Source organism: Myotis brandtii, unplaced genomic scaffold (genome assembly GCF_000412655.1).
Source record: "Myotis brandtii unplaced genomic scaffold, ASM41265v1 scaffold643, whole genome shotgun sequence".
NCBI lineage: Eukaryota > Metazoa > Chordata > Mammalia > Chiroptera > Vespertilionidae > Myotis > Myotis brandtii.
The window spans coordinates 26,225-41,449 of NW_005370478.1; the positions used below are offsets into that span (position 1 = coordinate 26,225).

Here is a 15,225-nt window from a genome sequence, read left to right on the forward strand (position 1 = left end):
AACCGGTTTGGCTCAGTGGATAGAGCGTCAGCCTGTGGACTGAAAGGTCCCAGGTTCGATTCCGGTCAAGGGCATGTACCTGGGTTGTGGGCACATCCCCAGTAGGAGATGTGCAGGAGGCAGCTGATCAATGTTTCTCTCTCATCGATGTTTCTAACTCTCTATCTCTCTCCCTTCCTCTCTGTAAAAAATCAATTAAAAAATATAATTAAAAAAAAAAAAGTTACCTGTGATGGTTCTACCCATTAATTTCTTAAACCAGCACTTGTATATCAGGAAATAACAGGATTAGGAATATAAAGATTAAGAGGACACGGCTCTGCCCTTCGAGTGTTTAGCATGATGAAGGTTAGACAAGAAATAAAGCATTACAATACTCTGGTGATAAACAGATATCTACCAACTCCTTTTTAAAATATATTTTTATTGATTTCAGAGAGGAAGGGAGAGAGAGAAACATCAATGATGAGAGGGAACCATTGATTGGCTGCCTCCTGCACGTTGGACCGAGCCCACAACCCAGGCTTGTGCCCTTGACCGGAATCGAACCTGGGACCCTTCAGTCTGCAGGCCAGCCGACGATCTATCCACTGAGCCAAACTGGCTAGGGCTCTACCAGCTATTACAGGAGCACAGAATAGGGAGTGTTAATGATGCTTAAAGCAAGAATGAAAGTGGATGTAGAATCTGAACTGAGTTTTGAGGGACAAGTGGGCAGAGAAGTGAGAAAATGATATTCTAGGCTAGAAAAAGAGCAAATTAAAGACATAAAGGTGTAGCCGAAACCAGTTTGGCTCAGTGGATAGAGCGTCGGCTTGCGGACTGAAAGGTCCCAGGTTCGATTCCGGTCAAGGGCATGTACCTGGGTTGCGGGCACATCCCCAGTAGGAGATGTGCAGGAGGCAGCTGATCAATGTTTCTCTCTCATCGATGTTTCTAACTCTCTATCTCTCTCCCTTCCTCTCTGTAAAAAATCAATAAAATATTTAAAAAAAAAAAAAAGACATAAAGGTGTGAAATGACATGGAATATTCAGGAAAGAGTAAGTAATTCTGTGACTACAGACTGGTCAAGGGAAGTGGAGTTTGGGAGCTAAAGCTTGAGAGTTTGGGAGCTGGGTTCTCAATGTAAGGGGTGTTATATGGCATACAAAGGAGTTTGGACTATTTTGGTAATGGGGATCCAATAGAATTTTTAGAATATAAGATTGATATTAGACTTTTTTTTTTAAGTGAGGGGGGTGGGAGAGAGAGAGAGAGAGAAATATCGATCAGTTGCCTCCCATACGCACTCTGACAGGATCAAACCACAACCTATATATGTGCCCTGACCAGGAATCGAACCCATTACCTCTGGTGCACAAAATCATGCTCCAAGCAACTGAACTACACCAGCCATCTTAAAAAAAAGATAGTTATTTGGAGTGTGGCGAGATTGGCGAGAAGATTTAATGCTAAAGAACCATATAGTGCCTTTCGTTTGGCCAGGCAAGAGCCAAGAGGGCTTGAGTTCAGGAATGATAGTGGAGGATGGAAGAAGGGGCATATTCAAGAAGGAATTTAACAGTGACCAGAGAATGGATAATCTGTTTTAAACCGAAGCTCTTAGTCAAGGGGATAATTATATATGAAAACATAGATAGACATTTCTGCTGCATTTTCAGTGGCTTGTTTGTTTGTTGTTTCTTACAGATGGTTCCCTATAAACTGGTTATGCTCTTCAACTTTCAATTCCTTGTTTAGAGACCTTTCATAGTTGGGACTTTTTAAGTAGTGAACATGTTTGTTTGTAAAAAAAAAAACAACACAAAACTGTTTCTGAAAGTAAAAAAAGAATAAAATAAAGATAAGTTTCTTTTCACTGAAATTGTGCTGACATTCCTGGAAACGAAAGTGCAGCATATGAAACTAGACTTTAAAATCTGGCACTCATTTACTTGCTTGTTATATATTCTCTGAGGAATTCTCCAGGGCAGAATGGAACAAGTTGTTGGACAAAACTCTAGAGAATATTCTTCTCCATAGATTCTCTGTAGGGATCTCCTGCTAGCACATTGACTTGTAGATAATTGATCATAGAATATTAGTGCTGGAAATTACTTTTTAGGCCACCCCCCTTATTTTCAAATAAAAATACAAGATCCAGAGAGGTTAAGTGAATTGTGTAGAAGGTTTTGCACATAATACACCTTGTTTTCTAAAGTACATATAAGCTTGAGAAAGCAACCTAACATTTCTGTTTTCCTTGTCAGAAAACAAAAAATAAACAGTGGTCTTAATGAGAACTCTGAGCTCCCTGGGACATTGTGTGCTAGAACTAGTTCTGCTTGATAGAGCATTGGGGGTGAGCATTGGCCCTTCAGCAACTGTGTAACTAAGGTTAATAAGTGTTCTGACTTTAAAATACCCACCTTGTTTGATAGGAAGCAATGCAGAATCAGGTGAATGCTAATCCCGAAAGAGCCAACCCTGTAACTGTGGCTACCCCATTTATCTTCACGGCAGGAGAAGTTGTCAACCTCGCTAGCCTTGTTTCTTCAGCCAACACCAAAACAACCTCAGGTAATATTCTGATAACATGGCATTTATTTTAGACTTAAAATGAACAGAACCCCAGGTTTTCCTATGAGATGAATAGCCTCTCTGATACCCACACCTTTATTAAAATCTTCCCAAAATAAAGGATTTATAATCAATTTTAAAGCTAATGTATGTATTCTTTCTGGGGGAAGGGAAGGTCATACATAGGGGTTATACCTGAGTACTTACTGTGTTAAAAGTAAAATATTCTACACATTAATCTGTTGAAGGGTTATACCTGACCCCAAAAATGAAAATAATAGGGGTGCTTCAATATAGTACTACTAAAGAAGATAGTTAAAATATTCATAATCCAAAACATGAACAAATAAAGTAGAAGAAACATAAGTGGTTGTTGGAATGCTGATATAAAAGAGGTACATGTGATTATTTGAATAAAGTATAAGAGTCTTGATTTGTTCTTGAGAACATATATAACAACAAAATAACAAAACATTTGGTGTTGACCTTTTGAAACCTGTATATTTTTAACAGAAACATCTATTTAAAAAGGAAGAAAACTGGCCTTGTTTTCAGTATCTCTTCACAAATATTTGTTTGACAACAAAGGCACTTGTGTCCTCATTTAAATAAGTTTTCCAGCTGACTCTTATCTTTTTTCCGTTTCTGACTTTCATTTAAAAATAAGCAACTGTATTCCTACTTAAGTTTAATATCAAAGGAAGATGTTGAATGAAGTGTTATTACTGAGAGGCAGGATGGTAAAGTAGAGCATATATACAATAAATATAAATTGTGCATTCAGATATTGATTTATTAATTAACTAGATGCTTCACTGTAAGAAAACTACTTACCTAAGCCTTCTTTACATATAACATTGAGATATAATAATATCCACTTTATGAGGTTGTGAGACTTTGATATTTTGTATTTCAGGATCCATTTTATTTTTTATTTTACTTTATTTTTTAAAATATATTTTTATTAATTTCAGAGAAGAAGGAAGAGGGAGAGAGAGAGGGAAACATCAGTGATGAGAGAGAGTTATTGATTGGCTGCCTCCTGCACACCCCCCACTGGGTATCGAGCCTGCAACCCGGGCATGTGCCCTTGACTGGAATCAAACCCGGGACCCTTTAGTCCGCAGGCCAACGCTCTATTTTTATATTTTATTTTTTTATTATTGATTTAAGAGAGGAAGGGAGAGGGAGAGAGAAATATCAATGATGAGAGAGAATCATTGATTGACCGCTTCCTGCATGCCCCACACTGGGGATTGAGCCCGAAACCAGGGCACATGGCTTGATGGAGAATCAAACCATGACCTCCTAGTTCATAGGTCGTGGCTCAACCATTGAGCCACGCTGGCCTGCCAGTTTCCATTTTATAGCAGGGCTTCAGTAATACCAGGAGCTAGTGGGAATTAACTTCTCAGTAAAGATTGACTGTGTCCTGCCCACAAGGGGGCAGTAGTGACCTTCATTTTATAGCTCGTCAACTTAATATCACCTTGCTTTCAGCTACTAAACGATTAAAAATATTTAGCTTAAATATACATATACATGTAATCAGAACATTCATAGCCTTTTGGATTTGTAGTGGTTAAGGCCACACTGATTAAAACAAGTGCTTTTACAATCCAAAAGTCTTTAGAAGCTAATAATGTTACATGTTCACAAACATGTGAAAAGAGCTAGAGTTGATCTTTAGTCTAACTACGGAAATTCTCCAGACCCTGATTTGGAATGATAAGCAAAATTGAAGACACTCGGGATAGAGATTCTTAGACTTGACTCCCATAGGCTTATATCAGGTTTATCGTGTTGCTTTTGACAAACTGCTCTTCTTTCTCTCTTCCATACGGTGACAACTGCAAATCGAAATTGCTAAACTATCGCACAATAAAGCTGATCTCTCTGATGTCATCTTAACCATGAAGCAGTTCTAGCTAGCTCTCCCCTTTAGGGGACTGGCCTACTTGATGCTTAATCAGTACAGATAAAAGTTATTAGACATATTCAGGTTGTGTTATTCAACTGGGTTTAAGGATTTTCTTTACCTGAATGGTAGGTGGGCTTCTTATTTCCCATCAACAAGTGATATGTTCTTTTTCATCTAGTAATATTTTTAAGAATTAACTGATAGAGTCCTAGGAATATCATACTGATAGATGTCTTTGATACCAAAATCCAGATGACAGCCCAACTGGAGATCACTGTTCAATTCCTGGTCAGGGTACATGCCCAGGTTGCAGGCTAGATCCCCAGTGCGGGTGTGCAGGAGGCAGCCGATCAATGATTCTCTCTCATCATTGAAGTTTCTATCTCTCTCTCCCTCTTCCTTCCTCTCTGAACTCCATAAAAATATATTTTAAAAAAATCCAGATTACAAAGTTTGCTTTCAATTTTCCATTTGTGACTAAAGTTATGAGTCATTATGAGTGCAGTGATTTAGGAGGGCAGACTAATTTAAACATAAATCATGGCAAAACAGAGTTATGAAGATGAATTTCCTGTTTCTGTAGAATCATAAGATGTACTCCAAAGTCAAATATAAATAGCTTTAAATTGGTTCATAAAGAGTACTAGCTCAGAATCTAATGAATTAGATTTTAATCAGGGCTCTGATATTTACTAGCTGCATGACCTTGGGCAAATTACTTAGTTTTTCTGGATCTAGTTTTCACTAACTTACTGAGATTGTCTAGCCTACCATAGCACACTCCCCTAAATCCTGGTCTGAAGAGTTTATTTATATGTCACATTTTGAATAGGTAACAAGAATTGGCACTGATAATGCCATTTCTCTTCCAAAAACAACAGTATCCATGCACATTTTACTTTATTTGATGTTGTGTCTTATATTGAGGAAAAGGAAACAATTAGCATTATTAAACAATAAACTACTTTATTTTCCTAGAACTGCCTGAGATAAGTCTAAAGAGGTCATTTGCATTATTTCTTTTCAATTTCAACTGTGTGTCAGAACACTAAACCTGATTTTTCATAAATACTCATTTTTATTGAATTAAAGGTGGACTACCACCCTGGCCTGGTGGCTCAGTTAGTTGGAGCGTCTTCCAACAAACCAAAAGGTTACAGGTTTGATTCCTGGTCAGGGTACATACCTAGGTTATGGTTCTATCACCGGTACAGGAGGCAACCTATTGATGTTTCTCTCTCACATCCATGTTTCTCTCTCTCTCTCTCCCTAAAGATCAATAAAAAACACATATCCTTGGGTGAGGATTTTTTTTCTTAAGGAGAGAGTTTACCCTTAGGTTGGAATAATCATATATAATGCTTTTCTCATGAAACAGTTCTATACAACTATTCTGTAGTTGGGTGGCCAGTGTGTGTGTGTGTGTGTATTTGCATCCACACGTGTGTGTGTTTTAATTGTGGCCTTGTTTTTTGATTGCTAGTGACTTACTATCATATATAGTCCAACTTCCATGAATGTACATATATTTAAAAATCACTTGTACCTTATTTTTTTATTTGTTAGTTATTTTTTTATATATATACATATATATACACATATGTATATGTATATGTATATATTTGTTTAATTGATTTCAGAGAGGAAGGGGGAGGGAGAGAGAGAAACATCAATGATGAGAGAGAACCACTGATTGGCTGCCTCCTGCACGCCCCCTACTGGGGTTGGAGTGCAACCCAGGCACGCGCCCTTGATCAGAATCGAACCCTGGACCCTTCAGTCCGCAGGCCGATGAGGGTCTGTCCACTGAGCCAAACCTGCTAGGGCTCATTTGTTAGTTTTTTGTTTTGATCACTTGTGTATATCAGAGAGGGGGAGAGATAGAGAAACATCAATGATGAGAGAGAATCATCATCAGCTGTCTCCTGCACGCCCCCCACTGGGTTCATCAGTTGACATTCAATCACCAAGCCTCACCAGCCAGACCATTTGTTAGTTCTTATGCCAGCATTTGTTATGATAGGTGATTGATGAGAAAAGCATGAACTAAGCAGAAAATATAGGGAAAAGGCTGGATCTTGCTCTGCAAGAAGTAATTAAATAGACAGGCTCCTTTCTGGTGGTCAAGCACTGTGTTCTGCTCAGACCATTTGGTTCCCTGAGTGTTTTAGAGATATCATCACTATCTCTACCTTTAGCTCCACTCCCACAGTCTTCATCGAAAAGCTTTAAGATAGTTTGCAGCTATGAGAAGTATATAAGTAATCTACCTTTTAAAGGAAATTCTTCTAAAATTTATAAATATGTTAGATTATCTAGAGTAATCATATCGGAAGAAGATTCTTTACTCTGTGGGAAGATTTATTATAAAGAGTGTTATATAGGAGTTTCAAGTATTTTTAAATATTTTACAAATAACTGGGGTGTGTTTTTTTTAATGCTTCTGTTTTGTTTGTTTGTTTTTGTTAATCCTCACCCAAGGATATTTTTCCAATGATTTTTAGAGAGAGTGGAAGGGAGGGGGAGAGGCACAATGAAATATACATGTGAGAGAGACACATTGATTGGCTGCCTCCCACACAAGTCCCGACCAGGGCCAGGGATTCAGCCTACAACTGAGGTATGTGCCTTTGACTGGAATCGAACCTGGAGCCCTTCAGTCTGTATTTCAATGCTCTATCCACTGAGCCAAACTGGATAGGGCTTTAATACTTTTTTTTTTATTATGTTTTTATTGATTTTTAGAGAAAGAGGAAGGGAGAGGGTAGAGAGATAGAAACATCAGTGAGAGAAAAACATCATCATCAGGCTGCCTCCTGCACAGCCCCTACTGGGAATCAAGCCCACAACCCAGGCATGTGCCCTGACCCAGAATCAAACCATGATCTCCTGGTTCACAGATCAACACTGAACCACTGAGCCACACAGACCAAGCGAAAAGCTGAGGTTTTGATTTAATAAGGCATCTCAATCATTTTAGTTCATCTCAATTTTATTCTCTTTGCTGGACCTCATTTGCCTTTTTTACTGAAATAGGTGACCCCCATGCCTCCTCAACAGTACACTTCTCAAATTCCACCACCTCAGTGCTGGCCACCCTTGCAGCTCTTGCTGAGGCATCAGCTCCCCTCTCCAACTCACACAGAGCCACAGGTAGGTAAGGGATAGCTGCTGGTTGAATCACCATTTTTTCTTTTGTTCTTAAATCTCCAGCAGATTTCTTTTGCATGAAATATTAAAGACTTATGGTTAGAGACAACTAGGAGAAAGGATGTAGTCATGGAGCATCAGAAAGAAAAATCACTAAGTGCTATAATCAGACAGCTGGATATTATCAGAGAATGACTAAGTTATTCCTTTGATGATCTTTTTTATTTATTTTTTTGCAGTTTGAAGTTTGTTCTCTCTGACTCCAGTTGCTTCAGATTGAAATATTTTAGTCTTATATAAGCAGACTTTCTGGAAATACTCTATGTTATATTGTGACTGATGCTATCATAGAATGATTCAAAATAGCAGCCTAGGTATCTTGTATTATATTAAAGCATCAATATGTATGGGATGCTACCTCTCTCACTGTCACATCTCTGTATTGCAGGTTGGCTTGGGTTTTCTTCCCCTGGAGATGCTATTTTGGCATTTCCAACGGAATTGGGCAAATACATGCTACATAGTGCCCTTCTGATATTTAAAACAAAAAGATTTCAAGTCAGTTAGTTAGAGATAGTGGTCTATTGGGAAAAGGCTGAGAGCTTCATGTAGGTAGAGGCAGACAGTTATAGGTATGGCTAAGTAGTCATTTGGGAGTCTTTCTGGAACCCTCTACACAGAGTGCTCCATCCAAAATGAAAGCAGTTTGTTCTGATTTCTTTCTGCCATTGACATTTGGGTAGTGAGAACATTCTTCCAATCCTGTTTTTCCAACTGGCAGCAATCAAAAAGATCTCTCCTCAGATGTGGATGGGTGAGCACCATGGCAGAAAGAGAACAATATATTAAATTTGTGCTTGTTTTCTTTGATCTTGAATAAATCCCCTTTTCAGGTCTCAGTTTCCTTGTTTCTAGCATGATGGTTAGATTAGATTATCTATCAAGGTCTTTCATCTATTAACATTTAACTGTTCTTGTTTCTAAGGGGTATGAATGCTCTATTTCCATTGAATTACATGAATATGTCTCCTATGGATAGTTCATACCCCATTTATTGCAAAGTTCTGCTTGTGATTCTTTAGATAGAAGAATTCCATTGTGGCAGGAGCTGTTTCCCCTAATAGTTATTGAGGACATTGACTAAGCAACTGAAAATCTTGACTCAACGTAATACATGTAACTTCCTAGAAAGGTTCTGGTACATAGTAAGTAGTCAGTGCGCTCTGACTACTTAACATATTGTTAATTCACTATTAAATGTCTCTATTTCCGTCTAGAAATAGATTTACTCTAATTTATAGTTACTTTTCTAAGCTTTATAGAGTTAGACTTTCAAGATGCTTCCTAGGGAAAAAAAGTTTTAAGATCAAACATATTGGGGCAACTTAGCATATCTTATCCCATATTGGAGAATCCTAGGGCTCATTAGCTTGTTGGGGTCTCTGATACTTCCCACAAAACAAACAAAAAAGTCTAAGCATATTTAAACCAGAATTTTGAGAATATATTAGTACATAGAACCCATCTTTAGTGAACGCTATTAACATCTCAATGAAGACATTTTAAAGAATATGTTTAATGCATTCTATATTTCTTTTCTCCTCTGACTTAGCATTGTCAGAGCTTGCTTTTGTGTACTGCTAAATCTAATGTGTGTTTTTTCTAGTTTTCCTATACTCAATATTACCAATATCAAGGAGGCTGAAATTGCTATACTTAGGTTTTCTAAAGAGCTAAAATCTTAAATTTACTTTTGTTGTCTTTAGCTAATTCAGAGGAAATCATAGAAGGAAATTCTGTTGACTCATCAATCCAGCAAGTGGTGGGGAGTGGAGGCCAGAGGGTGATCACCATAGTGACCGACGGAGTGCCTCTGGGTAATATCCAAACTGCAATTCCTACTGGAGGCATTGGCCAGCCATTTATTGTAACTGTGCAAGATGGACAGCAAGGTGAGTTATCCCATTAGACAGTTGTTTATAAAAAGATATTTTAGCCCCAGTCAGTTTGGCTCAGTGGATAGTGTCAGTCTGTGGTTTGATTCTAGTCAAGGGCACATACCTTGGTTTCAGGCTCCTCCCTTGCCTAGACCCTGGTCAGGGCTCATGCAGGAGGCAACCAATCAATGTGTTTTTCTCACATTGATATTTCTCTCTGTTTTTCCCTCTCTCTTCCACTCTCTAGAAATCAATGGAAAAAATATCCTCAGGTGAGGATTAAAAAAAGAAAGGTATTTTAGACACTCAATTCTCCTCTAAAAATGAGGTATTAAGGCAAGTAGTAGGAATGGGAGAATGCCAGATGCCAGATGGGGCAAAGAAGCTCCAAAAAAGAAACAGAAACCAGACTGGCAAAGAGAATTTCTCTAATATATAATAAAATTTGTAAGTAAAAACCGTAATCTGGTAGAAAGAGCAAATAATACGAACCAGTAGGTCACAGAAAGAAAATACTGATGGTTCTTAAAAATATGGAAATATGTTCAGCCTACTTCATTTGTATAAGAAATGCAAATAAATACTGCACTGAGATACCATTATAATATTATGCTGTCAAATGATGGTTGTTGGAGCCAATTCATCACCAACAGGAATCCCCAACTTGGGATGCAGTGAAGAAGGAAACTTTATTCAGTGCAAACAACTCAGTGGTGATAAAGGGCATGTACGAAAACAGCACAACTGTGGGCTAGCTCAGTGGTGATACAGCACAACTGAAACAGCACGGCTCTGGAACAGCTCAGTTGTGAGGCAGCCCCCAGGACCAGCCCCCTCTTCAGCTAGGCATCTCTGATCTGCTCCACTCTGCGCCAGTCTGCCTCTCTGCTCCTGTGCCAGTCTGCTTTTCAGTGTTTCAGCTCTAGCCAGGGAATTGCAATCTTTAGTCTTCAGTAGAAAGGGCAAATGTGCTCCCCACCCAGAGGGGAGCTGAACTGGTGGTTGCCAGAGGGGAGCAGGATTGGGGGACTGGGTGAAAGAGGTGAAGGGACTAAGAAACACAAATTGGTAGTTAGAAAATAATCATGGGGATGCCCTGGTCAGTGTTGCTCAGGGATTGGAGCATCTGCCCGCAGACTGAAGGGTCCCAGGTTTGATTCTGGTCAAGGGCATGTACCTCATTTGCAGGCTCAATCTCCAGCCTCAGTCGGGGCATGTGCAGGAGGCAACCAATCGATGCGTCTCTCTCATATTAATGTTTCTGTCTCTCCCCCTCCCTTCCATTCTCACTAAAAATCAATGGAAAAGCCCTAGCTGGTTTGGCTCAGTAGATAGAGCGTCAGCCTGTGGACTGAAGGGTCCCGGGTTCGATTCCAGTCAAGGACACATGCCCAGGTTGTGGGCTCGATCCCCAATAGGGGGCGGGCAGGAGGCAGCTGATCAATGATACTCTCTCATCATTGATGTTTCCATCTCTCTCTCCCTCTCCCTTCCTCTCTGAAGTCAATAAAAATATATATTTTAAAAAATCAATGGAAAAAATATCCTCAGATGAGGATTAACCAAAAAAAAAAAAAAAATTCTGTGAAGACATCAGGCCTTCTTTAGACAAGTTATTCCTACAGAATCATAAGCTAATTGGTCATAGTTCCTGACATCTTTATATAAGAGTCTCAGACCTGGGTCTTAACTGCATGGCTTCCAAACCTGTCCATCTTTACATTTCCTTTCAGAGACCTTCTTAGTGCCTCTCTAATCCTTTCTGTTTCTCTCTGCAGGGCCATGATTTACCTGCTGATTCTAAAAGCCAAAGGTGTATGAAAAATAAGATATCAGAGAATATATTTCAGTTTATTTTCTAATTTGAAACAAGCAAAACCTCTTTGTTTTACAATGTATTCATCACCTTCAATTGGTGTCCTTTGGCTTGTAGTTCTAACTGTACCTGCTGGTCAGGTTGCAGAGGAGACTATAATTGAAGAAGAAGAGGAAGAAGAAGTAGAGAAGTTGCCATTGACTAAGAAACCAAAGGTAGAAGAGATGACAGACAGTGTGGAGGAGAACAAGGTAATGTGTTTAGCAATGTGGAGAGAAGAGAAGGGAAAGAATCAAAAGCCAAAACTTTTACCTTTTGTGTGCACTCTGGACACGGTGATCAGGAATTCTGAGCTGGTGCTGATGTGGTTTACTTTCACAGGAAGGCACTGAAAGAGAGCTACTACAGCAGCAGCTCCAGGAGGCCAATCGAAGAGCCCAGGAATACCGACACCAGCTCCTCAAGAAAGAGCAGGAGGCAGAACAGTACCGCCTCAAGCTGGAGGCCATGGCCCGACAACAGCCCAATGGAGTTGATTTCACCATGGTTGAAGAGGTAGCTGAGGTAGATGCTGTAGTGGTCACAGAGGGAGAGATGGAAGAGAGAGAGATGGAAGTGACTGGGGCGGGAGGGACCACAGAGCCTCATCATGGAGTTTCCATAGAAACTGTTTCATCTTAACGTACAAGGGCCACAATTTGTACTACGTCCATTTTTTTTCTCTTTTTAAAAGAAAATACAGAGGACAAACCTTGTTTAAAAATTAAGAATTTCCTTAAGAAGAAAACTATAGCAGGGTATAATGCTTGGGCTCAGGAAGGCTCTCTATGCAACTGGAAAAATCAAAGCCAAATTTAGGGAACACTTCTTTTGAGAGACCAAAAAAATAAGGACCAAATTTCCCAGCTTACATCATTGCTTTAAGGGTAGAGGTAAAAGAATGCTGCATGTTGTAGGTTGGTTGGTTGTTGAAATAACTGACTTTATCAAAGGATTTTACTTTCTGTCAAAAAATTTTTCTAAGATAACATTCCTAATATGGACCCACCCAGATCCTTTAATAGTTGCACCATCAAGTGACCTGAAAATTTGCCTTCGATTTATGATGTATGTCTGTTACAGAAGAAAACTAATTGGGAGGGAGGTTAGGAGCAAGCTTTGGGGGAGAGAAAGGAATATATTCCACTTCCAAAGGAGCAAGCGATCCCCACTATTCAGTTAATTTCACTGAAAATAATTTGTGATTGCCTGACTAAATTTGCATCCATTGTGTGTCCATAGCTCAGCTGCCAGTTTAAGAAACGAAAATATAATTTTTTAAAACTGGAAAGAAAAGTCATTTATGTGAAAAAGTGTATATAAATCCAAAATCCTCCAGGCTGTGCTTTCACAATGCTGGAAAGTGGCCAGAAAGAGGCTCCTTGGGGTTATGAAACAACCTGGTGTTGAGATACAAACTTTGCTCTGGCTGGATTTTACAAAATTGCAATCAGGATGATAGTCTGTTGTTAGAACAACTTGCTTCCAAACATTTATTTATGTAATATCAAGCTTTAATAGCAATTCTTTAATTTTATAAAATTTTGTTGAGTTTTCTAAATGTGCCTTTCTGTAGCGCTTACATGGTATCCTCTTCTATGCAATAAAGGAAGGGGGAGAGAGACGAATGTTGAAGATGTTGTGTTGTTTTGTTGCCATTTGATTTGGGATGAGTAGATTGCCCTGTTTCCTTAAGGTAGGACCTTATGGAGAGCTTTGTGCCTTATAGCTGCTCATTGTGTGCTGTCAAAGGGAGTAAGAACTGTCAGTGCCTAGAGTAGGGAACCAAAGATTCTGGCGAGATACTTCATCGGCCTTACTCCCTTCTCGCCCACTATGCCTGCTCCCTTTGCCTAGACACTTTTGGAAAGTGTTTCATTGCTTGGATTCTTTGTGTGCCAGCTTGGAGATTTTTCAAAAGAAAGTAAATATAGATGGAGAGAGAAAGGTGGTGGAGAGGAATTGGGCCGCCATCGTTCTTGACTTGCTTGCTTGCTTGCTTGCTTTGTTGTAAATGACAAGAAGAAACCAGAGGGAGATGTGCCAAGTAAACATTTGAGTGACTGTTTAGAATATGGTTTTATTACTGATCATAGGGAAAACATACATTTTTAATTTGGAATAAAACTTGACAGTTAATATGGTTCTCTTTACCTTGATTAGTGAAGTAATTTGCCACAATTTTCCAGAGGTGAAAAATCATTTGGGGCTCAAAATAAACTGAAAACATAACTCCCCAAACCAAATTTACAAACAGAATTGGCTATTAGAGGCTTCTAGGCAAAAATGTCAGTTTTGAAATTAATCTTGATGACTTGCCACCTTAACTTGGTTTTCCCGAGGGACTTGAGTACCAAGCATTTCCCAGCTGGCCAGAGATTACTCTGGGCTGTTGGGATGATGGAGAAATGCAGTGGAGGAGGCTAGGTAAGGGTGAGGATAAAATTATGGTTTCTGCTGTCAAATTGTCCGTTTCTATTTGTGATGTGTGTGTTTTTTCTGTCCTTTTGTGAACCAGGTGCTAACAATAAGCTGCTATTGTGTGCCATTTCAGAGCCTTAGCTTAACTATAGATGCATCAAGTGTCATTTTAGATGTGTTTTGTTTATGTTCTTAATGTATATGTTGACTTTAATTTCTTTTTTTCTGTCCTGTTATGGGGTGGAGGTGAACACTGCAGAAGGTATCCAGGTCCAGCCACCTCATTCTCTAGGCAGCTTCTGATTGGCAGTGGGGAGCTTCCATCCAACACTCCCTTTTGAGCATACAGAGTCCCTACTGCTTTGGGGAGCTGTTTATCTGTTCTTATCTTTCTATAGGAGGCTATCATTCCTACACACAAACAATATTGAATACAGCCCAAGTCATTTTTTATGATGGGGTCTCTGAGATTGGGTTGGGATAAGGAGAGAAAGAAGGGAAATATCGGCAAAGGGGTGGGTAGCAAAGAGGTATTTGTTTTTATTTACTTGGAATAGAGCTTTTAACATCCCAGAGAAGGGAAATAAGATTTGATCTCCAATTGTATTGCTGTAGAGAGAATGGTAAGTCAGGATCCCTTGAAGTAGTTAGAAGTTAAACACTAAATGCATTAATGGTAATACCATTTTATGATTTTGCATTTCTTTCGGGATCAGCCATGGAAATTGGGAAAATGTTGCTAGATTTTCTGGGTTAGAGAATTTCAACTGGCCTTTGGCAAGGTTGGATTACAGAGAATCAAATAACAGTCAAGTGGTTCAGAGTTGGTACTTGAATAGAAGGAACCTGGAGCCTAGGATGATTGCCTGCTTTAAAATAAAGCTGCTTTAATAATATCAGTATTAATATAGGACTTTCACACTCTACTTTTGCATTTTGATCTTAAGCCTACCCCTCAAGTAGAGAAAGAAATAAATCGTTGCTGTCCTTGTTCCTGACTTCAGGAAAATTACTATAAGTGTGTAAGTGTACCTTCTCTTCCTATCACTACCTCTGTGGGATCTCTTCATTGTAATGCCAGAGTTAAGGTCTTTTAACTGAAATATTGGAAAACTTGGCCTTAGGTTTTCTATGTTTTTAATTCAGTGCCTTAAAGGATGGTCTTTTTCTCTGTCAGATCTGTGTTCAGTTATTTTTGGCGTTCCCTTTTCCCTTTCCCCTTTCTTCAGCCTTACCCTTGTGTTATTAAAATTCGTGTGTCTGCTCAATAATGTTAGAAATATATGGCATACAAAATTTCTTTCTTTCTTTATACTGATAAAAAAGAAAGAACTCACCAGAGGGCTTTTCCAGTTGAAATTAGGTATCGTGTGACCAGGG

The 15,225-nt window shown here is 39.1% G+C and overlaps 1 protein-coding gene across 4 annotated transcripts in view; it reads left to right on the forward strand.

Annotated features, from left to right (window-relative positions):
• The window catches only part of GABPB2 (GA binding protein transcription factor, beta subunit 2), a 23,804-nt gene extending 9,086 nt beyond the window's left edge, over positions 1-14,718 (forward strand). For 3 of the 4 annotated variants that reach the window (XM_005880577.2, XM_005880580.2, XM_005880578.2), the window contains 5 exons: positions 2,423-2,561; positions 7,519-7,635; positions 9,399-9,584; positions 11,503-11,636; positions 11,767-14,718. In XM_005880577.2, coding sequence (XP_005880639.1) covers positions 2,423-2,561; positions 7,519-7,635; positions 9,399-9,584; positions 11,503-11,636; positions 11,767-12,066 — 876 coding nt within the window. In that variant the 3' untranslated portion in view covers positions 12,067-14,718. The remainder of the gene's footprint in view (positions 1-2,422; positions 2,562-7,518; positions 7,636-9,398; positions 9,585-11,502; positions 11,637-11,766) is intronic. The other variant, XM_005880579.2, reaches the window with a different exon arrangement.
• Positions 14,719-15,225: the final 507 nt, after the last annotated feature.